A 24,167-nucleotide genomic window follows, 5' to 3' on the forward strand; every position below is an offset into this window, starting at 1 on the left:
AAGGTAAAGGCTTGATCAGATTTTTCTAAAGAGCCAATCCTTTTCTATTAGTAACTTGTAGCCTTGATTCACACCTTTCTTTTTGGTCCCTAAAGTTTTAACCCTGTCAGTCAACTTACTAACATCCTCACAAATTACACAGAACCTCATACCATGACTTGATGTAGGAGAAAAGGAGTATAATTACATTATAACAAAATTGGGAAAAGGCACAGCTTGCATTTACCTTTTCTGGTCACCGGAATGGAGTGTGAGAAAACCCATAAGGCCTTTCACTTCTGTAAGGAAGAAGTAACATCTATTAAGCTCTTAAGCTCCTCTCTGCCAGCCATTGGGTGAGGCATATTACATGCAAAACCTCTAATCCTGACAAGCTCTCAAAGGGCTGGTATCCCATTTACAGAAAAAGAAACGGGCCACAAAAGATGTAGAAACTTGCCTGAAGGTATACTACTAAACACTGAAACCAGATGAAGGATGTTAGTTCCACTAAATCAGGGTTTTTATTCTAAAATTTAAGTACTTTTAAGCATCTTTTCAGGTTTAGTTTTTTCATTTGCTCTACCCTAGGAAGTAACCCTAGGAAGACCTTTGGTAATTTAAGTCACCAACAGTCTGCTGGATGTTAGTTTACTTAGCCTGTACTGAATCTTAAACCTACTTGGTCTAAGTTTTGTTTGAACAAGTGCTCTTGACCCAAGTCAGACTGGATCAGTTAGGATTAATGTTACTCTGTGTCCTGACATCTCTTGAGTTTACAGCAGTCTCCATTCCTTGCAGTTGGAAAAGTTCTGTCTAGAACTGCCATGTGGGCAGGAAAATAACAGCCAGCATCATTTACCATTACCACTAGGAGGCCAACAATTACCATCCCTCAGAGACAGTGCTTCTTAACCAAGAAAGCACATCAGAATCACTCAAGGAGCTGGGAAAAACCGAACCATCTGCTTTGGGTTCACCCATGAAATTCAGGGGCAGAACTAGGGCACTTGGTTTCTTTCTTTCTTTTTTTTTTTTTTATCCCTCCACCTTTAGAGCTTTATAGGCAGTTTTGAAGTTTATATAACCTAGGCTGAGAACCACTATTCCAAGGCACAAAGAATATTCTCCTTGCTTCTAGAACCAATTTCAGATTAGCAAATATCACTGTTACTAAACATCGCTGTTTTGGTATAGCTGTTCAGTCAGCTCTGAATGCACTCAAATTTTTTATTGAGCATTTTCTATGTGTGAGGCATTTTCTATGTGTGAGTCATAGTACCAAGAACTGGAGAGTCAAAGGTAAGAGAATCTTGCCCTAAAAGCTCAGGCTAGGAGGTGGGACAGGAACCTAACTAACTTGTAATACACTACTGGATGGTTAAGGATGAGAACATCCAACTTGGCCTGCAGTAATCAGAGAAGGCTATAATCCAATTATTTTAAATGCTCTTCTTTATGTCTTCCCCCACTAAAATGTTAGCTCCACAAGAAAAGGATTCTTTCTTCACTGCTTTACCCCCTAGTTTCTGGAACAGTAGTGGGCAAAGTAGTTGTTCAATATATATTTACTAAATGAATGATGTTTATAAGCACTCACAATTAATGAACCATTGTCAATTTAGAAAGCCTCTAATTACATGCCCACCATTCTGTTCAATGCTTGAAAAAGGCACCTGTACAGAGAACACCTGGGCTTTACAGTAAGACAGACCTGGGTTTGAACATTTCTGCCACTTGATGTCTGTGGACTTAGGGCAAGTTAATTTTTCTAAGTCTTAGTTTACTTCTTTATAAAATGGAAATGATTGCTACTTTCCAGGGTCACTGTGAAGTTCCGAGATAAGTAAAATGGCTAACATTCTTGAGAGAATTGGTAGCATCTTTCTGCAAGACAACAGGGAGAATCTAACCAAAGTTTAAAATGTGCATATTCTTTAACTCAGCATTTCACTTCTAGAAATGTGTTATAGAAGAATCACAGGCATGCATAGATATATGGCAGATGGCTTTTCCCTGCAGCATTGTAAAAGAAAAATCTGTAAAGTTTTATAATACCTACCATTAGGGGACTGATTAAACAAGCTACATCTAAGTGTCCAGCATATGGTCTAGCATTTAGTAGGTACTTCATTGAAGGTAACCAGACATATAATAATAATAAACTACAACAATATTGGTATATATTGAGCATTTTTATGCATTTCTTCCTCATAATAATCTTATACGGTCATACTATTCCAGCTGAAACAAAGAAATAAAAAATAACTTGCTCAAGTATCAATGTCAACGTCCTGATTGTTATAGTATAATTTTGCAAAACGTCACCATTGGGGGAAACTCGGCAAAGTGTACAAGGGATCTCTCTGTATCATTTCTTAAAACTACAAGTGGACCTACCATTATCTCAAAAATTTCAATTAAAAAAACAAAACCACCTAACCTGCTCAAGGCTAGAACTAGAGGATGCAAATCTATTTGGGCTGACTCCAAAGCTTACCCTCAACCACTGTCACAACACAGGAGACATGGGCTCCTTGAATAACATCTCAAGGGGTAACATAATTCACTGTTCCTTCCATTCCCTTTGCAATTTCTCCATGCCTAACCCTCATGCCTTCCTCATTCTCAAACTTATGTGTTCATTCTTGCTTCTGCCCTTCATCTGAGCTTCCCTTTCTGCCTTGAATATATCTTCACTTTTCTACATTAATTCCTTTTACCTCATGTCACAAATCCTTGCCTGGCCACCTCACGTGATAGTGCTGTCCCTCTTTTCAATTCAGATTTAAAAAACGTTTCCTAGAGCACCCACTATATCAAGTTATACTGTTTACCAAGTTACTTTCAGAACTACTAAAATGCTACCTGAATCACCATGTGTCCTATGTTTTGCACTAAACCATAACCTCACTAAATGGGGAGGAAAAGTGCTTGACCCAGTGCCTGACACATATAAGTATACAATTAGCAGAGTATTTAAAAGAGAACATAAAAAAACAAAAAGATAAGAGATTAGGCTTTGTCCAGAGCAAGCAAGCACTTGACACATGTCAGTTAATGGGTGCCATCAGGCAAACCTCTGCTCCAAGTCATGACACAGTTTAGATTCCTTCCCCTACTCAAGACAACAGAAACCATAAAATCCTTTTAATAAAAAGGGTTTTTTGTTTGTTTTTTGTCACAGCAAAAAAATACGTATTTATAAGATTGTCAGAAGGAATAGGCTATTTCCAACATTTTATACATTTTGTTTATGGAGCCTCCAAAAAAGAAATTTTTCACTCAAAAGAATGAAATCCACTGAAAGGTTTACAAGAAAAATGTCTCACCTACATAGGAAGTCTCGGACTTTTCTAAAGGTGGTTGGGGGCTGACTCCAGATGTTTGAATAAAGACAACAGCACCTTACTGTAACTTTCATACATGTACTCTTGGAAACAGCTTACCCCTCCTTGGGGTAAACTGTGACTTCTTAGGTCTGCAAAAATTCAGGCTGTACTCGGGCCACTTTCCGGAATTCTTTAGTGTGGGTCTTAGGGCACTGCATCTCACACCAGCTGATGGGAACCATCTGGACACCTAAAAGGGAAAAGTTGGTATTGGAGCTGGTACCCCAAATATTTGCCTGAGATCATTCTCTTTTCAGCTGGGTATGAAGTGAAATGTCACCAAACTACCTAGTGAATCTCACCTCATACAGAAAAAAAAAAAAACTTGTTTATTCTACTGACTTATGGAGGAATATTTATAGATTTACATAAACAGAATCATTCTAATCTCAGTAGTAAATATATACATTCATACAGCTTCCTAAACAATTCTAAAACAAGGGAAATGAAGGAGAACAATGGATTAAACCGTAGCTCCCAACAATAGGTAAGCATGTGGAAACATGAACCAACTCACCTGATTCACTGTGTGCCACCACCACCCCTAGCTCATTTTCAGCAGTGGTCAGGAGGTAGTTGGACTGTGCGTCACCTAGGGAGATCTGGTCACATATTATTGGTGAAGGAAAATGAAGGGTTATAAGTCTTCCCTCCTACAGCCACTTCAGTTGTTTCTCTACTTCCATTACTTCTTTTAACAAAGGACCACAAGTCTGCTGGGAATAAAGGATACCACTTTGGCCAAGACAATGTCGCCTGGGCGGAAACTCTTATAAATTTCAACCTGTAAAGAAAGAACAGGAATGTTAAGTGAAAGCTCTAGATCAGGTCTACCTGAAACTATTAACCCCTCTGGTACAGCCAGCCTACTTTCTAATACCAGAGGGTATAAGTCATCATTACTCAAGTCAATCAACAACTTCTATTGCTTTTAAAGCATCATCATATACACGAAAGATTCTGGATCCAGTAATCTGATCAGGAATCTGACTTGGGCAAAAGGTACTATAAATGGCTCTGAAAGGGTCCAGAGTAAGTCTGAGGGAACAGCAATGAATAAATACCTGGCTTCAAAGCAAAGAGTAAACTAGACAAAAATCATATGGAAAGTGACAGTGATGTAAATTCCACACTTTCCGGCAGGGAACACCTTCAAATTCTTTGGACTCTATTCCCACAGATCTTTGATATTCACTGGCATAATTTAAAAGGATTGAGATTCCCAAAGCCATGGGAAAAAAAAAAAAAGAACCAACCAACAACCTTGTCTTTTTCAGTAGCTCGGACATCTTCCTTGCTATAAAAAAAAAAGAACAGAAAAAATGAACAGAAAAATTAATTATCTCTGAGAAAGAATTATCCTGAAGCCGCCCAGCAGACAAAGAGCTACAAGAGCAGAGAGAACAAGCTATAATTGGGACCCAGCTGTCGCTCAGAGGAGCAGGGTGGAGAAGCATCATCAGGCCTCAGTGAGAGAAAACCACATTTTCCATTCTTGGATTACACAGAGCAGCAGTATCAATAAATCTGATTACAGAAAAGCAGATCAGATTTGGTAAGAAAGGATAAGGAACTTTGTTGCCATAGGAGAGCTTGAATAGAAGCACTATAGAATCACACGGAATCGTGAAGCTGGAAAGGGCCTCAGAAATTAAATTACCTGGCTCACGAAAATTGTCTCTTCTCAAAGAAGCCATGGGGGGGGGGAGGGGCGGGGCGGCGGCGGCGGGAATCTACCATTTCACCCATTAACCTTTGCAGTGTCCTACAATCCTTGGGTTTAATTTATATTACATTCGGGAAAGGAAGGTATTTCCTAAAATGCTATCTACTTTGATATGAATCATCCCACACTGCTAATCTCCAGTTTAGCTCAATTCTTTTTTGCTATATTCTTAAGCCCTATCTCATTAACTTTTCCTTTTGTCCTAACTCATATAGTATAGTATTTTCTTTAAATACTACCTGGGGTGAATCGAAGCACTAAGAGGATAAGCAGGAGTAGGAACTGTAATTATTCCTAAAAATTTCAATCTCATTCGGGGTACTGAGGCAAATTTGAACATAGGAACACTTCTTACCGAATAGTTCCTCGAAAAGAGTTCTTAAGTGGTGTGGACCCCACATATAGGATGTGTACTTTGGCAAAGCGCGAATTGATGCTAGAGACCTGTGGAATAGAGAAAAGATCATCATTGGAATGTTAGCAGTTGTCAGCTCAAGGAGGCAGCAACTCTGGGTGAATGACCAGGATTTTCACCCAAGCAACTCTACTAAGTATAGAATTTAAGGCAAGTTAACTCCTACTTATCCCTGCATAAGTGACAGATATAAAACAGCTAAGAGCCATTCTGGCCAACTGAGTTACTACACGAATTAAAAGAAGTAATATGGTATGGATTCTAAAAAATACAGAAGTCTAACATAAATAGACACAGGGCATTATAGCAAATCTACACCTTTAACAAAGTCCTGTATAAGTGGACAGAATTTAAGTCTACATTTTAGCTGTTGCATAATATCTGGATCATTCCCTCACCAGTTATTTTCACAGTCACACATAGATTTTCCACTGGAGCAACTTATAAAGAAAGAAACTAAGAGCTCCAAGTTAATTTAATCTGGGATGATATATTACAGTTACTGATCATTATAGCATTAATTTCTACTTCCCATGAAACGCCTTAAAAGACTTTACATGTAATAAGGATGCTATAATAGTAAAGTCTTTTGCTTCTCTGCAGAAAGAGGTCTCACTTCAGATGTTCAAAAATAGACCTCCATACCTCCCTTCTGTGCTTCTGTTTCCTAGACGCAGGTAAAACTACATACTCAGGGAACCAGCTCTGTGAAAAAACTATGCAAGACTGAACTTGGCTACATTCATCATTATCCTAGAAATCTCTAGATGAGCACAGTCCAGTAAAACTTTCTGTGATGACAGAAATGTTCCGTGTTGACCAATATGGCAGCCACTAACCACATGTGGCTATTAAGCACTTGAAATGCAGCTAGTGGAACTGATGAATAAATTTAAAATTTTAATTTGCTTAAATTTAAATGGCCCTATGTGGCTAGTGGCTACCGTACTGAACATTTGCAGTTCTACAAAGATCATTTCAGCATTAGATGGTTGTCCTAAGCTGAGAGGTTAGGACTAACTTACCTTACAGGTTACAATAGCCCCCACATCTGGCAGTAATTGGGACTCTGTTTCTCTCATCACGGACACGACAGGAAGCTACAAAATTTAAAAAAAAACAAACAAAAAAACCCAACGACACATGAGTATCCTGGCTAAGTTTGGGTACAGGTATTTGTGGTTTGAGAGTGATGTAAATGCTGTGGTCCGCAACTGAAGTTACGAGGACAGGTGGACTACAGACTCATTTGTAGCCCAGAGCAGAAAGCCTTAGAAATTTTAGAAAGTAGGAGGACCAAGGGGCCACAGGAAGAATACTGCTAGAAGACATAATCTAACCATTTCAGATTAGTTCTAACAAGTTTTTGGTGATTTTCTTTGGAATTTCTTGGTATACAACTATATTGCCTGTATTCATAGATAATTTGACTCTTTCTTCCAAAGCTATACTGCTTCTATTTTTTTTTTATAGTACAGGCTAGAATTTCCAAATAAATGTTATATAATAGTGTCCACACTTGTTTACTTCTAGTTCAAGAGAATACTTGTAGAGTTTTCTCTTTGAGCAAAGTATTGGATGTTGGAATTAGATAGTATTTTTGAACCTCATCTTTCATTAATTTCTCCTTCATTCACTATGCTTCAGTTCTCCTGGCCTTCTTTCAGTTTCTTCAACCCACTGAATTTCCTCCTATCTCAGAACCTCTGTTCAACCTGTTCTTTCTGCCAGGACAGAGCCCTCTCCACCCATCCAACTCTTATGTATCCTTCAGATTCTTGTTAAATGTCATTTCTGCTGACTAGGACGGATTTGCCTTCGATATGTTCTCATGATACCCTGTAGTATTCTTTTAAAGCAGTCATCTCCTTTGTAACCATATATTCATTTGAGCATTTACTTGTTTACAATTTGTGTCTGTGCCCCTTAATAGCAAAGACCATGTGTATTTGGCTCATTACCATACCCCTAGAGGTCAGCACTTAGCCTGGCACATGAACATGGTCAACAGATATCTACATCTATGAAATAAACAAATTTAGGAATGTTAAGGAAATTCCCAAACTGATTAAATAAAAAGCCTCTCATTTTACAGATGAGGAAGAACCTAAAGCCAGAGAGTTTGTTTCTTACTTAAAGCAGAATCAAGGTCTAGTTAGCCAGTACCTGTGTTCTCACTCTGAATCTTCTTTCTACTCTGCTACCTGTCCTTAAGCTGCTCCTTCAAAGACTGCTTATCTGACCCTGAGTTAATCCTAGATCGGCCTCCAGAACTAGGGAGCATAGTATTACTCATGCATTCAACAAACAATAATTGAGCAGTTATCTTGTGCTAGGCGCTGAAGGTATGGTGGTGAGGCCTGCTTTAATGATCTTGAGTCTAGTAGGGGAAGAGTCTAATGGGGACATACAACTGAGTGTTTAATTATATGCTGAGGTAAGTGCTTGGAAGGAAAGGGATACAATTCTTCGTGAGTGTTTAACAAGAGAAACAATAAATAAAAAAACAAAACTCCTTTTCTCAACTAATAGGCCTAGGAGGTCTTCCCTGAGAAAGTGAGGATTAGGCTATCTGAAGGACAGGTAAAATTCAATGGGCTAAGGAGGAGAGGCGCATGTTCTGTACAGACGGCGTTCGTACAAAGGCTCTGTGGTAGGAGAGAACTTAGCGCATTAGCGACATTGAAAGAAGCCTGTATATAACTAGACTGCAGAGTGAGGTGGATTTTGGCCAATGGATGAAGCCAGAGAGGATTCAGACAGGATTCAGCGCACTGGAGCGCTGAGCTCGCCTCTGTTCTTCCTCCAACTTCCTCCCCTGAGTGTCAGCAACACAGCCGAGCGAAACCAACACAACTGGTCTGTGCAGGCTAAATAAATTCTCAGCAGCAGGGACCACAGCTGGATGAAACATAACAGACCAACTCTTCTAATGGTGAGAAACTAAAGACGCGTCCGCAGTATCACTGTCTAAGGACCGCGGAATCAAGGTCAGCCTAAGGGAAAGGCAGAGACACAGGAGACAGGAAACCGCCCTCTTTACCGCGCCGTTCTCGCTGCTCTTCGTCATGCAGCCAGCAAGCGACGAAAAGATGTAGCCGTGCCGGGTGTAGGTGCCGCTGCCCGGGCTGCCCTCCTCCAAGTTACACAGACGTTCGCCTGAAGAAAAACACTGCATCAACCACGGGTGCCCAGAAGCTGTTGGCCATCCAGCCTTCCTTCCTCCGTCCCTATCCAGGATTCGCTATGGGAACCGTTCACTTACCAGGGATGCAGTACCTCACGGGTGGCGCCATGACTGCCACCAAACACCGAGAAAAACAAAGCCGACTTCTCATTGGCCAAAATCCAGTTCCTCAGTAAGAAACAAGCCAATTGGTGCGCCTGGCACATGACCGCCGGCAACTTAATGAAAGGTAAACTACATTTCCCAGGTTGCCCTGGGGCGACTCCGGGGGCGGGGCTCCGGAATGCCGGCGCTTGCGCTTGCGCCTGTGGTTGAGAATGGGCTCTCGGCGGGTCTAGGTCTGCCCGCTGGTTCTGTGGGCGGCAGGTCATGGTTGGCTGGATTGAGCCGGGCCCGCCCAGGGCGCGGAGCTGGACCAGGTGGCAGTGAGCAGAGGTTGCGGGATCGATTTAGCTGATTGGGGAGTCAGCAGGCGGCAGGTAAGAGCGAAGCTGCGGCCTTTGCTCCCCAGTCCTGTCCCTTTTTCTAGGGTCGGGCCCTGTTCCGGGGCCTTATAGTGAGCCCAGCTTCCTGCTATCTGCTCGCCCAGCCCTGCGCGTCCGCGCCCTGCTGGAGCTGGGTAGAGTGCACCCTCCGGGCAGCCGTAACACGCGAAGATGGAAAGAGGCCAACCAACCCATCTCGCCCATTTCACAGATTTGCAAACTCAAATCCAGAGATAGAATTTAAATTGCCCAGTGTCTCGAAAATAGTTTAAGGTAGAGCGCAAAGAGGAGCCCAAGTTTTTTGACTTCCAGTCCATCGCACTTTGACCATGTCACCCATACTGAGAAACAAAACATTTTTCCAGTTTTTGTAACTGCAGCTTCTCTTACTGTCGGATACTCTTCAAGAGTCGTGTGGGCCCATCCTTAACTTTTTCTTTTCCTAGCATGTTAGTCTGGAAGGGAAGTCTGCACACAAATAAAATGCTGCTCTTACTGATGACTGACACCTGCTGCTTGAGATTGCAAACATCCCGAGAGCAGCGTCTTTGTCCTAATGAGATCTGCTACGACTTTCATCGGTTTCCTCTTCTGGTGGCTTTGGAATCCATCCTTTCCTGTGTATGCCTCCACCCCTCCATCAGTTTTTCCCTTGGGAAACAGATGGTGACTTAGAGCCTTGGGAAGAGGAGAGTGCCATGGCCTGCAATCCGCTCTAATCTGGTGGCAGATGTCACTATGGCCTGTGGTTACTACTGAGGCATCAGAGTGTTCAAGGTTTGTGCTTGGGGTGATAGTGAAGCGGTGCTTTGCCCTGTTTCCTCTTCTGTTCACTCTAGTTACCTCCCCACCCCCATACATAGGTTTTCAAATTCTGCTTTACCTCAATTTCCTGAAATGACAGCTCCATATGTTCAGTTATGGCCCCACAGACTACATATCTCTTCCCTGGCTTCCCCATAGCCCCTAAACCTCACTAGCTAAAATGAGTGGGGGCTTGGCTTCAGACTTTGTTTACTCAAATCTGCTCTGAGGCTCTGTATCTACAAGCTTTCTGTTTACATGTTTGGGTTAATTTCTGATTAGACTTGTTTTCTAAAATGCCTTCTAGCTCTTAAGTGCTGTCATTCTAACAACGAAGAATGATAGCAGCAGACACTTACTCAGTGTTATCCTAATGGCAGGAATGTCCTTGCTGTTATTGGTAGGACCGATAGACATCTGACCAGCCTCTCCACTTCTGCATCCCAGGTCATTCATTCAACAAGTATTTATTGAGCACGTCCATGAGGCAGGTATTGTGCTAAGCACTCTGTAAAGATTTCATTTATACTTTACCAAGTGTATGTGTGGAATCATAAAGGGTTAGAGCTGGAAGAGACGTTAACTTTTATTTTTTATCTCCTCACCGAATGGGAACACAAGGAAATTGAGTCCTGGCAGGATCTGGTAATTTGCCCAAGGTCACAGAACCACTTAAGGGCAGAATTGAACCCTAAGTAGTCAAGTTGTGGGGCAGCTGAGAGTTGGTAAGTCTAGTTCTTGAGGCAGGCATTTTCTGTAGAGCTCAGGAATTCTGGAAGTGGTTGAGAACAATCCAGAAAGTGGAGAAACTGAGAAGAAAGATTTTTTTTTTTGTAGATAGGACGGATACTATATAATTCGTGTTTATGACATATGAGGAATGTGTCTTATTTGCATGCTATTGCTATAAAAAGTATTTTAGCAAATAGGAAACTATTAACCATAGTAAGGGAATGAACAGTGGTTTGGACAGTTGAAGTCACTTGGATTTGTTATGGGGTAAAATGTTTTGTCCCTCTCTTATATTTGATTGTGGTGGCTGTATACTATTTTGAAAATTCATACTTTAAGCTAAATCATGGTTCCAAACAATAGGGGTCCAACACAAAGGAGTTAGGAAGTTTGAACTTTTCCTTTTTCTCCCCTACTTAATTCTCTAGCTCCTAGGAGGTGATAATAATGGAAATGGCCAATTTCTTTATCCTGGTGCAGAGAGTAGGTTCCTATTGAATTGTCTAGTCTTTATCTGCCAGCCTTTTCTGCTGGATTTCTTTTTCCCTTAGGTCATTACAGGGCTTATGGAAGAAGATAATTAAGTGGGTTTTTTTGACAGGCCTCTGGTGGTGATGAGCCAGTTTGCAAGGAGATTACCTTGCTCCAGTTACTGAACTGACACTATCCCTACAGTGGAGCAGCCTCCTCCAGTTTCTGCTGGGTTTTGAGCTGCCTGTTAAATAAGTCAGTGGAGTTGCTGAGGACAGTACTCTGTCCTAGGGGAAAATCAGATAATTTCTTTTCCGCTAAGGACTTTAATCTGCAGAGTTGATGAGACTGTCATCGAAATAATCTGTGTTGTCTATGGCCATGCTACCCTGAACAAGCCTGATCCCGTGTGATCTCAGAAGCTAAGCAGGGTCGGGCCTGGTTAGTACTTGGATAGGAGACCACCTAGGAAGACCAGATGCTGTGGGCATAAAAAAAATTTTTAAATAAAGTATCGTAAACTGACAGGGTCCTTGCAATCTGTCAGGTGAACCAAGGGTTGCCTCACCTTAAAAAAAAAAAAAAAAGAATCTGTGTCTTCATTCATGGGCAGCTGACCTCCTGTGGCTGTTGGATGAGGTTGAAACCATATAGAGAAGATGAAGGTACTTGCAGAGGAACCGTGCAGAGGGCTAAAGAGCTGGGAAGGCTGGTTGGGAAGCTTGGGGCCAAGGGCAGCAACTACAGAGAAGGCTCTTGTGTGTTCAGCTAGAACAGGGCAGGGAAAACTCAACTGAGAGGGCAGGCCTTGTGGTCTTCATGAGCCCAGCATAGAGGCCCCTCTCCCACTGTTGGTAGTGTTATTCTCCTCTGAATACCCGAAGTTATCTTGGCTTCTGTATCCTTGGGATGTGACTGGGACTGGAATTGGAGAATGAAGCATCTTATGTCACGTAGGGAGTAGTTGAATTGTCCTGACAGGAGACAGGACTCTCATGCTACCAGATTGGGTCTGGTGGCCTATAACATCAGCCCAGAGGGAGTAGGAAGTATAAGTATCTTTTGCCAAGACTCAGAGGTAGGTGCAAGGTCCACATGCTGTGCACTCATTCCTGCCATCTGGCCTGTTCCTTGGTCAAGAGCAATTTTTAGGAGGTAGGTTGATGGGCCAGGACAGGTAAGGACCCCAGGAAACCTCTGCTACAGTGGCCATGCCCACAGAGACACAGTGGGCACTTTTGTGCACGTTAGCCATGCTCCACCCAGTGGCCTGCCTACACAGACAACTCCAAAGACCTTACTTTGGCTTGGAGCTGTCTACCTCTCCTTCACCTTTTTGCTGTGGCCCTTTATTCTAGGTGTGCATCATCTTGGATTTGCTGTACAACCACGTGATGTAAGTATGATTTCTGCCCGCTCAGAACCTCCAGACTCTACCTCCTGTAATTGGGTTGAGACATTGGCACCACACATTCTATAGAGATGTGAAGTGACTTTCCTATTTCCCACAGCTGGTGACTGGCCTAGCTGGGCCTTAGTCTTAGGTGTTTGCCTCTAAACTGGTGCTCAGGCTCACCCCACTGATAGGGTAGGGAGGGACAGGACCCAAGCTGGCCACTCACAATAGTGTTCTCTCTTAGGAGCCATGCGGGGCCAGTGGAGCCTGCTGCTGGGCCCCGCCCGCCTCTGCCTGCGCCTGCTTCTGCTGCTGGGCTCCAGGCGCCGCTGCCCCCCTCTGCTCCGGGGCCTGGTACAGCGCTGGCGTTATGGCAAAGTCTGCCTGCGTTCCCTGCTTTACAACTCCTTTGGGGGCAGTGACACTGCTGTGGATGCTGCCTTTGAGCCCATCTACTGGCTGGTGGACAACATGATCCGCTGGTGTGGAGTGGTGAGTGATGCCCAGAGAACAGGAAGAGGGATGTTTTGGGGTTTAGAGGGACATGTGTCTGATGAACCCATACCAGCCCCTACCCCAGGGACATTCTTGAGTTACTCTGGGCATTGGCAAGCTCTCTCACTGCATCCACCTGACCTCACTGGTGTTGGCAGGTATTTGTGGTGCTGGTGATCGTGCTGACCAGCTCCATCGTGGCCATTGCCTACCTATGTGTCCTGCCCCTCATCCTTCGAACCTACTCAGTGCCACGACTCTGCTGGCATTTCTTCTATAGTCACTGGAACCTGATCCTCATCGTCTTCCATTACTACCAGGCCATCACCACTCCACCTGGATATCCACCCCAGGTGGGTCCCTACAGGGGTTTGAGGGAGGGAGGGCTGCAGGCCCTGGGAGCCAGTCTCACCCAGCAGTGAGGAGGGAGAGTGTCTTGGTATCTTTTGAGATATGAAATTGGTGCTGCCATAGTTGTCATGATGCCTTTGTCTTTGCACAGGGTAGGAATGATATCGCAACAGTCTCCATCTGTAAGAAGTGCATTTACCCCAAGCCAGCCCGAACACATCACTGCAGCATCTGCAATAGGTGGGTCTTGGTTTTGCTGTCCGTGAACCCCAGCTGTGGCCTTTTTGCTGTAGCCCTAGGGCAAAACCTAGACCTGGAGTTTGATAAGACATTTATGAAGCACCTGTCACATGCCAGGCACTGTGCCCTCTGTATCATGAGACCTGGTCCTCAGGATGGTCCCGTAAGTTAGGCATTATCACCACTTGTGGAAACTGAGGTTCAGAGAGATGAATTACCTTATCCAGTATCATGTAGCCAATGAAGCAAGGTTTAAAGTAAGGCCTGGCTCTCTTCAAAGTCTGTGCCCTTTCCACCTCAGCAGGATGCTGGTCCTTGTAGGAAAGGATTGGCACTGACATCTCAAGAACCTTGGCCACCGTAACAGAGCCTGTGTCCCTCCCTCACAGGTGTGTGCTGAAGATGGATCATCATTGCCGTATCCTTTTATTATCTCTTCTGCCTGAGGCCGCCTTCTTTAGCTCCAGAGCACTGCACAGGGTTAAGGGCCACAAAACTGCTTCTCACATAACGATACAGAGAACACTGGGTTCATGAGAAATTAGTGGAAGAGGAGCTGCGGGGGCTGACCATCTCTTGGGGGAAGCAGGAGGCTTACAGGTTCTCTGGGACAGATCTCCTTGGAGCAAGACATCTAACAGCTCTTTCTTTTGTAGACTGTCATGCTAACATTTATTGGATGGAAAGAGGTGTTCGGGCTTCAGTGGTTGTCCAATGAGTGTAGATAGAACCATTGGTCTCCTTCTGCTGTCCCATACAGATGTATGGTTAACCTCAACTAGGTTGAAGTACTGGCAGGTTCATTTTACTGATGGATTTCAGTTTTCCTGATTTCTTGGTGAGACTTGTGAGGACTCTGAAAAGCTTAAATACTTTCACCTCAACCTCTGGAAAGTCCCATGTTTTCTTGCCTTTGGAAAATAGTTCTTGGTGACTGGGAGCCCTGGGCTTGGGTGATATAGTCACAAAGTGAGGACGAACCAGGAAGGCCTGAACACCCTGAAAGTCGTGTGTTTGATCTTGTCCTTAATCTTTTCCCCACCAGCCTGGCTAAACAACTGTGTGGGCCACTACAACCATCGGTACTTTTTCTCTTTCTGCTTTTTCATGACTCTGGGCTGTGTCTACTGCAGCTACGGAAGTTGGGATCTTTTCCGGGAGGCGTATGCTGCCATTGAGGTGAGCCCATAGTTAGGAGTGGGACAGCTCAGTGGAGCACTTTGGGGTGGAATCTGTCCCTAAGGAGTGGGGCTGGTAGCACTTCCATGCTAGAGGCCTGAGGGTATAACCAGCACTGTTTTCCATCCCCTTAGAAAATGAAACAGCTCGACAGGAACAAACTACAGGCGGTTGCCAACCAGGTGGGCTGTCTCCACCCCACTGCCTCCTGCTGCTCAGGCCAGGGGGCATAGAGTTGCTGAGGCAACTGGGGCCCACCTGCTGGTTGAGTTGTAGAGACTGGCTGAGGGGGCAGCTTGAGACTGGATCAAGGGTGTTCTGTAAGGCTGTCTGCATTGGGTAGACTAAGTGGCCCAAGGGCAAGCTGGAAGTCCCTGGTATATGACAGTTTTTGGCTCTCTATCCCATTTTCACCTTCTTTGGGCTGAGCAAGGACTCTGCCTTGGTGGTGGCCTGAGCAGCAAGGAGTCTGTGTTAGTCTGTGTACTGGGGCTCCAGGGGACAGATATCAAGCTTGGCCAGTCTGATTATCCTTTCCTCCCGGTCTGTCTGCATCCGCATCTGGATCGTCCCTTCTCCCCATCCCTTGTAAACTCTTTATTCTGAGCAGATCTTGGGCTAATGATTGTATCTCTGCTGCTCTTTTGGTCCTTAGCGGAGCTCAGTCATTCCGTTCTAAGTTTGGGTCTGGTCCACACTCTTGGGGAGTGCAGCCACACAGTGAAGGACTTCTAGCTGGGAAGTGGTGTGGCTTCCCCTGGAGCCCCATTTGTGTTGTCAGATCTAAAGGCCCAGGGTCGGCTCCTCCTGTGCTTTGCCATTCTGTTCAGACCTGCTCTGCCCAGTGTTTGTTCACATGCCGCCGGGCATGATCCACCCATCTGGCTGCTACCCTGACTCCTCTGTGGCTTAACCCCCTATTTTCTCATCTTGGGCTTGGATCATTTCCCTGCCTGAAGGTGCTGGGGGCTCTGGTAGAGACCAACAGAGCAAATGAGCCAGACTTTGCTGTTTTCTTTTTTTAGACTTATCACCAGACCCCACCACCCACCTTCTCCTTCCGAGAAAGGGTGACTCACAAGAGTCTTGTCTACCTCTGGTTCCTGTGCAGGTATACAACTCTAATTTTTGACAGCTTAAGGGAGGGGCAACTTCAGAAAAACCTTTTTAGGTCCCCACAGGGACCTATCCCTGGTGTGAACTGCTGCTCTTCTTAGTCTAATTTAGGTTGGAAAAGAGTCAGCATTTCATTTTCTTTAGCATTTTGGGGCAGGGAACACTTAAAGGTATTGACATTGTTTGTTATGTGCCAAGATAAATTAAACTCCTACCTAGATGGCAGGTGACTACATTTTATAGATGAGGAAAACTGAAAATTAGAGGGGTGAAGTGATTTGTTCCATGATACACAGCTAGGAATGGTAGAGCTGGAATCTGAATTTTGTGCTGTCCTATTCCAGCCCTGGTGCTTTTACTACCCTCCAGAGTTTCTCAAATGTAAGTAAGTATTTTAAGAAATACAAAACAGTTTTATTAGTAATACAGACTTATTTCCCTACTTCCACACAATTTCTTAGCACATGTTGATGCTTTTTCATTGATGCTTTTATATAGACATAGTGCAGTAAAAGTTCATCTAGGGTGAGTAGGCGGGGAGATTAGACTTAGGCAGAGAGGTCCCTTGCCAATCATTATTGCTCAGCTTAATTTCAAACATAGCTTCTAACCCTTTCTAAGCTACCCACCAATCTTTGTCCCCTTTCTTAGTTCTGTGGCACTTGCTTTGGGTGCCCTAACTATATGGCATGCTGTTCTCATCAGTCGAGGTGAGACTAGTATCGAAAGGCACATCAACAGGAAGGAGAGACGTCGGCTGCAGGCCAAGGGCAGAGTGAGTAGGGCTGAGGGCTGGGGCAGTGGGTGGGTAACTGATGCTGCCATCCTGTAAACAGGCTATGGTCAGGGCCAACTAGGGCAGGCATCATAAAAAGCCAGAACTTGCCTGGCTGAGCTTCAGCTTAGCCAGTTTAGGCTCAAAAATTAGAAGGGGATAAAGTAAAAGGGTTTTGTAGAAACATGTTTTTCTTGGCCCTAGGTTTTTAGGAATCATTACAACTACGGCTGCTTGGACAACTGGAAGTTATTCCTGGGTGTGGACACAGGAAGGTAAAGTAAAACACCTAGAGCCACTAGCCAGCCACACGAGCACTTGAAATGTGGATAATGTACTGACAAGTTGAACTTTTTATTTTCACTAAAAATGCACATGTGGCAAGTGACTACCATTATTAGAGAGTGCACATCTAGACTTGAGGAATAGAGATCATTGCTCATTTTGAGCCAGAGGAGCTTAAGGCTAACACTGTGATTTAAGTAGCAGATAAGGCTTACAGGTAACAAAATAAAATTCCGAGGAAGCTGTTCTCAAGAAGGGATCTCTAGGTAGGGTAGGCAGCCACCAATCACCTCTCATTTGTATGGCAGTGTCTGGAGTTCAAGCCAATAATTACTGGGATTGAAGTAATCTTTTTGTGACAGAGATACTAAAACAATAAATGAAGATAGCTCCCTCAGTCCAAGAGACAAGGGGAAATCATTTTTCAAATTGTAGTGACTGAGAAAGTAGGCAGCCATAAGTACTTGCCCGCTTCCTTTTCCATCCTCGTTACATTTCTGGTTGTCACTGTGCTTGCAGTGGCCCGTAGAAGTTTAGCTCAAAAACTCTAAAGACCTCCAAGGCACCAAAGGGTACTTTTATTTGACAAAGTCAGGACTTCTGTTACCTTTGTGATTAATGCCAAGGTAGCTTCAGATACCTTGCTGTATTCTTGCTAAGCAAAGAGGATCAGGAAGCCCACGAACTTTTGAACTCAGAGACATTTCTTTCTTCTCTTGTAGGCATTGGCTTACTCGAGTGCTCTTACCTTCCAGTCACCTGCCCCATGGGAATGGAATCAGCTGGGACCCCCCTCCCTGGGTGACTGCTCACTCAGCCTCTGTGATGGCAGTGTGAGTTGGATTGTGTCAGCTACAACTTGAGCATCGTCCTGCTTCCTGTGTTGTCTTGAAGGCCTCCAAGGACAGCTTCTTGGAATCTTTGAGCAAAAAGAGCCAGTGGGCCTGCCTTAGGTACTATGCAGGGACAACTCAAAGACCTAACTCCTGGCCACTGCAGAAGCAAAGTGTGATGTGGAAAATCCTAGAACTGATGTCCCTTTACTCAGGCAAACAGAAGTTCCAGCCAAAGACTGGAGATTAGGCAGCTAGCAACCTCGCTGGGTGCTGACCCCAACCTCCAGGTTACAGTACTGGGGTTGTCCACCACCTCTTCCACTTGTCTGAGAAAACACCTGAATGGTCGAGCTGAGATCCTGGCTTCTCAACAGGGCAAAGATACCAGGCCTACTGCTGAGGTCACTGCCACTTCTCACATGCTGCTGAAGGGAGAAAAAATAAAGGTATTTGATTTTTAAAGATATGTAGCTTCTCACTCACTGCCACTACTTTAGGGCAGGAAAGGAGTAAGTCAGGGTCAAGGCCTAGTGAGTAGGTGTTCTGGTAATGCCTGCCACCTGTGCCCTACTTGGAGGGGTTGGGTGCCTTGAAGAATTCTTAGCTAATCCCTATCATTACTGTTTGAGCTTATACAGCGATGCTTCTGGTTACATGCTACTGAGGCATAAGTGTGTGGGGAGGGGAACATCTGACAGCTCCATTATCAAAAGAAATCTTTATTCTCCAGCAGTTTACACACATGCACCATCCCTGGTCCTCAGGGCCACATCCATCTACACTCACCCCTCAGCAGCGTATCCTTTTCTGACATACAAATGAAAAGCCCCAAGATCCTTCATCAGATACAAGTAGTCTCACACTCACTTTACAAATCCATTAGAAATCAGGATTCTCATGTTTCTTGTATAGCCATGCAACAGAGGCCCAGCATTTGTGCTGTATCTGTGGGAAAGGCAGAGGCCAGTGGTCCCCCTGCCTTGGCAAGATGGCTCAATAGTTAGTAATTCCACGTTAGATTGTCAGAACAGTCTAGACCAGGGCTGAGGGTTCAGCTGCCAGGGCTCCCCAGCAGAAACCTGTAGGCAAAAAGAATGTTGGCAGCATGAGTGGTGAAGCTCGTTTCAATCTCATTTCTTCCCATGACCTAAAAACTCACCATTCTCCCCTGGCTGACACTGCTTCCTTGCGCACCAGTCTCTTCTTGTCATCCAGAGGTTTAGCTAAGGCCCGGATCACCTGTGGTTTGTACGGTAGCAGCTGTGGAATTAGAAGAATGAATCTTAGCCTTGCGCAACCAAGGCAACCAAAAGAGTTGCTTCTCTGACTCTATGACTAATAACCTTCCTATTCGTTTTTAGTGATTCCAGAGGATGCTAGGTGGGTGGCAGGATGCCCAGTCTATTACAGGGTAGTCAGGCAGATCCTTGCCTACCTACATCTTGTAGTTCATACCTCAATCACACAACAGGGTGGCCAATCCTGCTCGACTAAGGCAAAAAGTACTTCTCAGGCTCTTCTTAGAAGTTTCCAGGCCAGAGAGGGACATCTGAGGTACTCACCACAGGGACGGGCAGGCGAGTGAGAGCGTGCATACACTGCAGCGCAGCAATCCGGACAGCCTGGAATAAAACCACAGGAGGTGAGAAGAAACCCATGAAGGAGAGCCAAAGGTACCAAAAGGATGCTGGGCTCAACGCACCATGGAAGGGCTAGAGCTGAGGTTCAGGAACTTGGTGACGAGGGTGTCAATGTGAAGACTCATAACTTGGGGTGCTTCCAGCAGAAGAGGCTGAAGGCAGCTGAGGGTGGAGAGCTGTACCACACAGTCGGGGCAGGACAGGGCCTCCAGCAGCAAGGAAAGCAGCTAAGGGGCCACAGGAAAGGTGAGGATGACCACACAGGTGATGAACCTGCTTCTCCTCCACCACTCTAGCCCAGCTCTGACTGCAAGGCTTACCGTGGGCAGCTCTGGCAAGAGCACAGGCTTGGGCAGCCTGTTAAGTACATGAGACAGACCCTTCAGGTAATTTGGCTTCACATCTGTGAAAAATAGAAAAGCTTAGGGGAGAAGCTAGGTTCATATAGAGCTTAAGAATTCAACTCAATTTCTGATGAAGCTGGGACATCAGCCTATAAAGAGCTTAAAAAACTCAAGCTCAAGATAAGCAAGATAATGCCCACCAAAGGAAAAGCGTGGGAGAACAACCCACAAGTTCAACCCCTTAGAGCACACTACAACTCTGAAGAAGCACTGAGGACCTAAATTATTTTAGAGAACATGGCCTGAGCAAAGGAGAGGCCTATATATTTGAGGCCTTTCTTTTAGACCGTCCTCACCTTGGGGAGCAGCATGGAAGCCCTGGACCAAAGCAGGCACATTATCTGTGAAGAACCGCTGGCGGAACATGATCCGCACTTCAGCATGGCCAGCACGAGTCAGTACGTCAGTGCAGTCAGACATGAGTAGAGAGAAGCCATCAGCTGCTGCTGGGCCTAGTTCTGGATCTCCCAGGAGGCCCATGAGCTGGACGGAGAAAAGAGAGCCTTTGAGGTACTTCAGGGAAGAAGCTTAAATATACCCAAGAGGAGGATGGCAGTAATTTCTGGGACACACAGGATCAACAGGAAGTTCCTGTTTAGGTCTCAGGTTCTCCTGTCTTCAGAATGGACCTACCCGGTCTGTAAGGCAGGAGCTGAGAGGATGATATCTGAGCACTAGGGCCTTTGTTACCTGTGATCAGAGAAGAGAATGGTCAGGACATGACACTCAAATCCCAGAACCTCGAGAAACATGCTTATGATCCCAAAGTCAAATGGAGAAATTGCATTTAACTAGACAAAACTGTCTCTGTCTAACCAGAATCCATTCTGACTCCTTACCCAGAGAAGTAGTGTGAAGGCCTGACTACGATAGGGCCCAGAGCCCAGTCCAGCCTCCACTTTGTTCAAAGCCAGCTGTAGGAATTCATCCAGCTGTTGTCCTAAAAAGGAGAGAGGAAATGCTGATGCAAAGGCTATATAGTTCTCCCTTAATAACTAAGGATGTAAATTATTTCAGTGCAGAGCTCCCTGAGAAACCATTAGAAAAGAGCGATATAATTTGGCTGTGAACTTTGGCCACTCAACTCTGGGACACCAGCCTGAGAGCCTGGTATTCTCATAATGCAGGGGTGCTGGCATTTGAAAAGAGTTGTCTACTTTTAATAAAGAATTATCTCTAAGCTCCTTGTAGGGAGTAGGATGACAGAATTAGATGGAGCTTGTAAGGGGGTACAAGCTCCACCTAGTTCTGTCATCTTCTTATCTTGTAATGCTTTGCCCAACTCTGGTTTTAACTCTTGTCACAAGGTCCCTTGGGAAGCCCTATTATATTAGCAAACTCCTTTAAAAAGAATGAGGGCTGAACTTCCAGATTTTATCAGTCGTTGATTTAGGGAGGCTTCCAGTACCTGTCGGATGCTTGTTGAGGAGTCCTGCAAAGCACTTGGCAGCGGCAGTGGAGGAGAAGGGGCAGCTGCAGCAGCTCAGCTCTAAAAGCTCTTGCATGAGTTGGTTCAGCTGAGGGATTTCCACCTACAAAAACTTGGTCATGTCATGGACCCAGAAGACACTTAGACTCAAAGAGATAACCAGTAGAAAGTGGCAGCAGGGGCCAGGATGGATGAGAACTAAATTCTCCAGTGAGGAAAGCAGAAGATCAGTGTAGTCTGTGATAATTTCAGCTCAGAAGTCACCTGGGACCCACCTCCCTTTGTCAGGATAGGGTACTCTTTAAATGTGTTCACTTACATTTCGAGGCAGGGAACAGACAAAGGCCATAAGCAGTGCAACCAGCCTCCTCTGTCCTGAGGAGCCATCCTATAAAGGAAGAAGAGCCTAATCAAGCCTGTCCTGACAGCAACAGGCTTGTCTGCCCCAATACTCAACCCAGATTAGCCCTAGAAATTTGGACAAAAATCCCAGGATCTTCCCCCATCTGACCATCAGACACTTACCTGGAATGGCTGGAATCTGCAAGGGAAGCTATTTTCAGGTAGGAAGGAGATGTTGCCATCCAAGAAGAGGGGCACAACATGGGCGACACTCTGGGCAGCTAAGCTAGGGGTAGAGCACTAGGTATCACTACAGAGCCAGAGTTGTAAAGCAGCCTTGGGGTTCCCATTAGAGTTACTGAGTCAATGAGCCGGAGCATGATCACTGACACATTCAACAATTACTAATTTAGCAGTATATGACAGGAAGCATTTCAATTCTAGGCCCTGGTGATAACAGCCATGAGCCAGACAGATCAAATCCCTACTCTGCAGCTCATTCTACAGAAAGAACTCAATGTATAGGTTAAAAAATGCTCCACAGGTGATTCTTACGCACAGCCGCAGCTAAGAACCATCAGTCCATGGCTCATCCACCCCCACAGTCCATGGTGCTAAAAGCCCCTTCTTACTTTGCCAGCAAAACTTACAAATTAACTGCCTCCACAGTTGATTCTGGGTAGAAGGACAGCTCAGAAGGCAGCTACCTGCTGCTTCTTCCCAAGATTGCTATCCTCCCTGGGATCAAGCCACATCCATGATTATACTCACTCAGGGCTTAAGTGGGTGGTGGCAGTGCCAATGACAGACACCATGGCAGCCAAGACCTCATCCTCCAAAAGCACTTTTCTCATAACTGAGTGCTCCTTCTCTGCAAAAGCAAAACAAAATACACACATAGAATCACAAGGCCATGCCTATGGTTTAGATTAGGTCCTGTCATCATCAAGACTGGGGCTTGACTCTAGGCACAACAGCAGCGGTTTCTAACCTGTACTCTAATAGTGCTAGAGAACCAGTAAGGCAGCAGAAGCAGAAGTGGTCTGATGTGGGCCACAGGGAGGTCTCGAGAACTTTGTGCACAGTCCTTAGACTGGGCAGCAGTAGCAAACATGGCCAGCTAATATGAACATTCTTAACACCATAAATAGTTATAACTTTTCAAAAACTTAAAAGATAACATGAATTTATCTTTATGGGTCATTATTATAGCAGCTACCATACATCAAACTACAATACATACATACATACATTACTGTATTGCCAGGCACTATGCATTATTTTATTTAATCCTTAACGACTACCTGTGATATAGATATTCCTCTTTATCTCCCCCTTACAAGTGAGGAAACATAGACTTAGAAAGGCTAAATTATCTTTACCTAAGTTAGCAAATAGTACAGTTGAAGATTAAACCTAACCAGGTCTACTTGACTCCAGAGACTAATTCTAACTAAACTAATTACACAGCAAGTAAAGGGGTAAAAAGTGCGCATTTGTTTGAGCGCTGCTGACACTAACGGATTTTGGTTCCTGCTATTGGTTAGGTTAGCACCCTTGCTTGAAGTGAAATCTCATTCTGGGAACAAAGGATTCAAAATAAACCTCTGCTGATACAAAATGCAATACCAGTGATACACCGGGGGTGGCAGTGCTGTTCAATATTAGTAGAAAGCCAAAACCGGAGAAGGGGTAGGAGGTGAGGCAGAGAAAGTTACCTGGCATAGAAGCCTGCACAGTTAGGGCAAGCAGGCAAGGTATAGCTGTCTGATGGAAATACCAGCAGCTCTCGGGGTCCAGCTGGCATTTTTCTGCCACTTGCTGGAGGCTCTGACAGACAGCAATAACTTCACTTGGTCCTGCAACCATATTCCCTGTGGTGAAAAAGTATTCTCTGTAAGGGTTTTCCTAAAAGCACTTTCAGGTATTTCAGATAGAGCAGATGGGAAGAACAATCAATATGAGTGACCAAAAGCTCAAGAGTATCTTATTAAAGAGCCAAGTCATTTTGTTCTCTTAGATGTTCTTTTTCATTTATACAGATTTCGGCGCTCAGACATGTGCTGTGCTAGGCTCTGCAGCAGAAGCATTCACATACATCGTCTCATTTCATAACCCTAGACAGATCATTTCCCCCATTTTATAGAGGAGGATGTGGAGGCTCAATGAAACTGCCAGTGATTTTTCCAGGGTCACAGTAAATGCAAAGTCAGGAATCTAACCCAGGCCACACTCCGAGTCATCCAGATCATCCAGTAACACACCACCCACTGTCAACTGGATCTATCACAAGGGCTGGGCAGGGCAAAGCAGGGAGTTTAGGAAGTAAGTGAGGGCCCATGGTGAGCATGCAGAGGTTTACTGTAGCAATAGCTGCTGTCACTTATGCCTTGGAATAGTGCTGCTCAAACTAGAGAGTACACGAGTTACCTAGAGATCTTATTAAAATGTAGATTCTGATCAGTGCGGCCTGAGATGCTGCACTTCT

The 24,167-nt window shown here is 44.7% G+C and overlaps 3 protein-coding genes and 1 pseudogene across 10 annotated transcripts in view; 2 read left to right on the plus strand and 2 right to left on the minus strand.

The window, feature by feature from the left end:
- Nucleotides 1–2,155: 2,155 nt before the first annotated feature.
- Nucleotides 2,156–8,891, minus strand: EXOSC1 (exosome component 1). Of its 2 annotated transcripts, XM_011373994.2 has the most exons (8): nucleotides 8,778–8,891; nucleotides 8,556–8,671; nucleotides 6,538–6,612; nucleotides 5,453–5,541; nucleotides 4,635–4,668; nucleotides 4,105–4,155; nucleotides 3,889–3,973; nucleotides 2,156–3,561 (listed from the first exon to the last, which is right to left on the minus strand). In XM_011373994.2, exons 1-8 carry the CDS (start codon nucleotides 8,848–8,850, stop codon nucleotides 3,455–3,457), a joined length of 630 nt encoding a protein of 209 aa, XP_011372296.2. In that variant the 5' UTR covers nucleotides 8,851–8,891; the 3' UTR covers nucleotides 2,156–3,454. The 2 variants fall into 2 exon arrangements, with proteins under 2 accessions (XP_011372296.2, XP_023375584.1); XM_023519816.1 differs by lacking the exon at nucleotides 8,778–8,891 and having other exon boundaries at nucleotides 4,628–4,668.
- ZDHHC16 (zinc finger DHHC-type containing 16) lies at nucleotides 8,311–18,330 on the plus strand. Of its 3 annotated transcripts, XM_023519814.1 has the most exons (13): nucleotides 8,311–8,447; nucleotides 8,751–8,928; nucleotides 12,550–12,587; nucleotides 12,832–13,079; nucleotides 13,241–13,435; nucleotides 13,585–13,673; nucleotides 14,063–14,091; nucleotides 14,719–14,852; nucleotides 14,987–15,034; nucleotides 15,878–15,963; nucleotides 16,620–16,743; nucleotides 16,948–17,018; nucleotides 17,751–18,330. In XM_023519814.1, the coding sequence occupies exons 4-13, from the start codon at nucleotides 12,837–12,839 to the stop codon at nucleotides 17,863–17,865; spliced, it is 1,134 nt and encodes a 377-aa protein (XP_023375582.1). In that variant the 5' UTR covers nucleotides 8,311–8,447; nucleotides 8,751–8,928; nucleotides 12,550–12,587; nucleotides 12,832–12,836; the 3' UTR covers nucleotides 17,866–18,330. The 3 variants fall into 3 exon arrangements, with proteins under 3 accessions (XP_023375582.1, XP_011372299.1, XP_011372300.1); XM_011373997.2 differs by lacking the exons at nucleotides 8,311–8,447; nucleotides 8,751–8,928 and adding an exon at nucleotides 8,993–9,178; XM_011373998.2 differs by lacking the exons at nucleotides 8,311–8,447; nucleotides 8,751–8,928; nucleotides 14,987–15,034 and adding an exon at nucleotides 8,994–9,178.
- Nucleotides 11,563–11,681, plus strand: LOC111728930 (annotated as a pseudogene).
- A 233-nt stretch (nucleotides 18,331–18,563) lies between the features above and the next one.
- The window catches only part of MMS19 (MMS19 homolog, cytosolic iron-sulfur assembly component), a 29,769-nt gene continuing 24,165 nt past the window's right edge, over nucleotides 18,564–24,167 (minus strand). For all 5 annotated transcript variants that reach the window (XM_011373995.2, XM_011373996.2, XM_023519812.1 and 2 more), the window contains 13 exons: nucleotides 23,398–23,553; nucleotides 22,451–22,550; nucleotides 21,863–21,965; nucleotides 21,657–21,725; nucleotides 21,317–21,440; nucleotides 20,748–20,848; nucleotides 20,542–20,598; nucleotides 20,205–20,391; nucleotides 19,825–19,907; nucleotides 19,567–19,731; nucleotides 19,427–19,486; nucleotides 19,024–19,124; nucleotides 18,564–18,943 (listed from right to left, as the gene is read on the minus strand). In XM_011373995.2, coding sequence (XP_011372297.1) covers nucleotides 18,916–18,943; nucleotides 19,024–19,124; nucleotides 19,427–19,486; nucleotides 19,567–19,731; nucleotides 19,825–19,907; nucleotides 20,205–20,391; nucleotides 20,542–20,598; nucleotides 20,748–20,848; nucleotides 21,317–21,440; nucleotides 21,657–21,725; nucleotides 21,863–21,965; nucleotides 22,451–22,550; nucleotides 23,398–23,553 — 1,334 coding nt within the window. In that variant the 3' untranslated portion in view covers nucleotides 18,564–18,915. The remainder of the gene's footprint in view (nucleotides 18,944–19,023; nucleotides 19,125–19,426; nucleotides 19,487–19,566; nucleotides 19,732–19,824; nucleotides 19,908–20,204; nucleotides 20,392–20,541; nucleotides 20,599–20,747; nucleotides 20,849–21,316; nucleotides 21,441–21,656; nucleotides 21,726–21,862; nucleotides 21,966–22,450; nucleotides 22,551–23,397; nucleotides 23,554–24,167) is intronic.

The sequence above is a fragment of the Pteropus vampyrus genome, unplaced genomic scaffold (assembly GCF_000151845.1).
Source record: "Pteropus vampyrus isolate Shadow unplaced genomic scaffold, Pvam_2.0 Scaffold238, whole genome shotgun sequence".
NCBI lineage: Eukaryota > Metazoa > Chordata > Mammalia > Chiroptera > Pteropodidae > Pteropus > Pteropus vampyrus.

What these genes read in the sequence shown, in the direction of transcription:
- EXOSC1 (XM_011373994.2), bottom strand. Translation starts at nt 8,850, where the DNA reads ATGAGAAGTCGGCTTTGTTTTTCTCGGTGTTTGGTGGCAGTCATGGCG. An exon ending in ACATTGTCTTGGCCAAAGTG is followed by an intron (nt 3,974 to 4,104) that starts GTATCCTTTATT and finishes ATATGTGACCAG; the next exon opens with ATCTCCCTAGGTGACGCACA. An exon ending in GGTGGCACACAGTGAATCAG is followed by an intron (nt 3,562 to 3,888) that starts GTGAGTTGGTTC and finishes TTTCCCTTTTAG; the next exon opens with GTGTCCAGATGGTTCCCATC.
- ZDHHC16 (XM_023519814.1), top strand. Translation starts at nt 12,837, where the DNA reads ATGCGGGGCCAGTGGAGCCTGCTGCTGGGCCCCGCCCGCCTCTGCCTG. An exon ending in TACAGGCGGTTGCCAACCAG is followed by an intron (nt 15,035 to 15,877) that starts GTGGGCTGTCTC and finishes TTCTTTTTTTAG; the next exon opens with ACTTATCACCAGACCCCACC. An exon ending in GGCTGCAGGCCAAGGGCAGA is followed by an intron (nt 16,744 to 16,947) that starts GTGAGTAGGGCT and finishes TCTTGGCCCTAG; the next exon opens with GTTTTTAGGAATCATTACAA.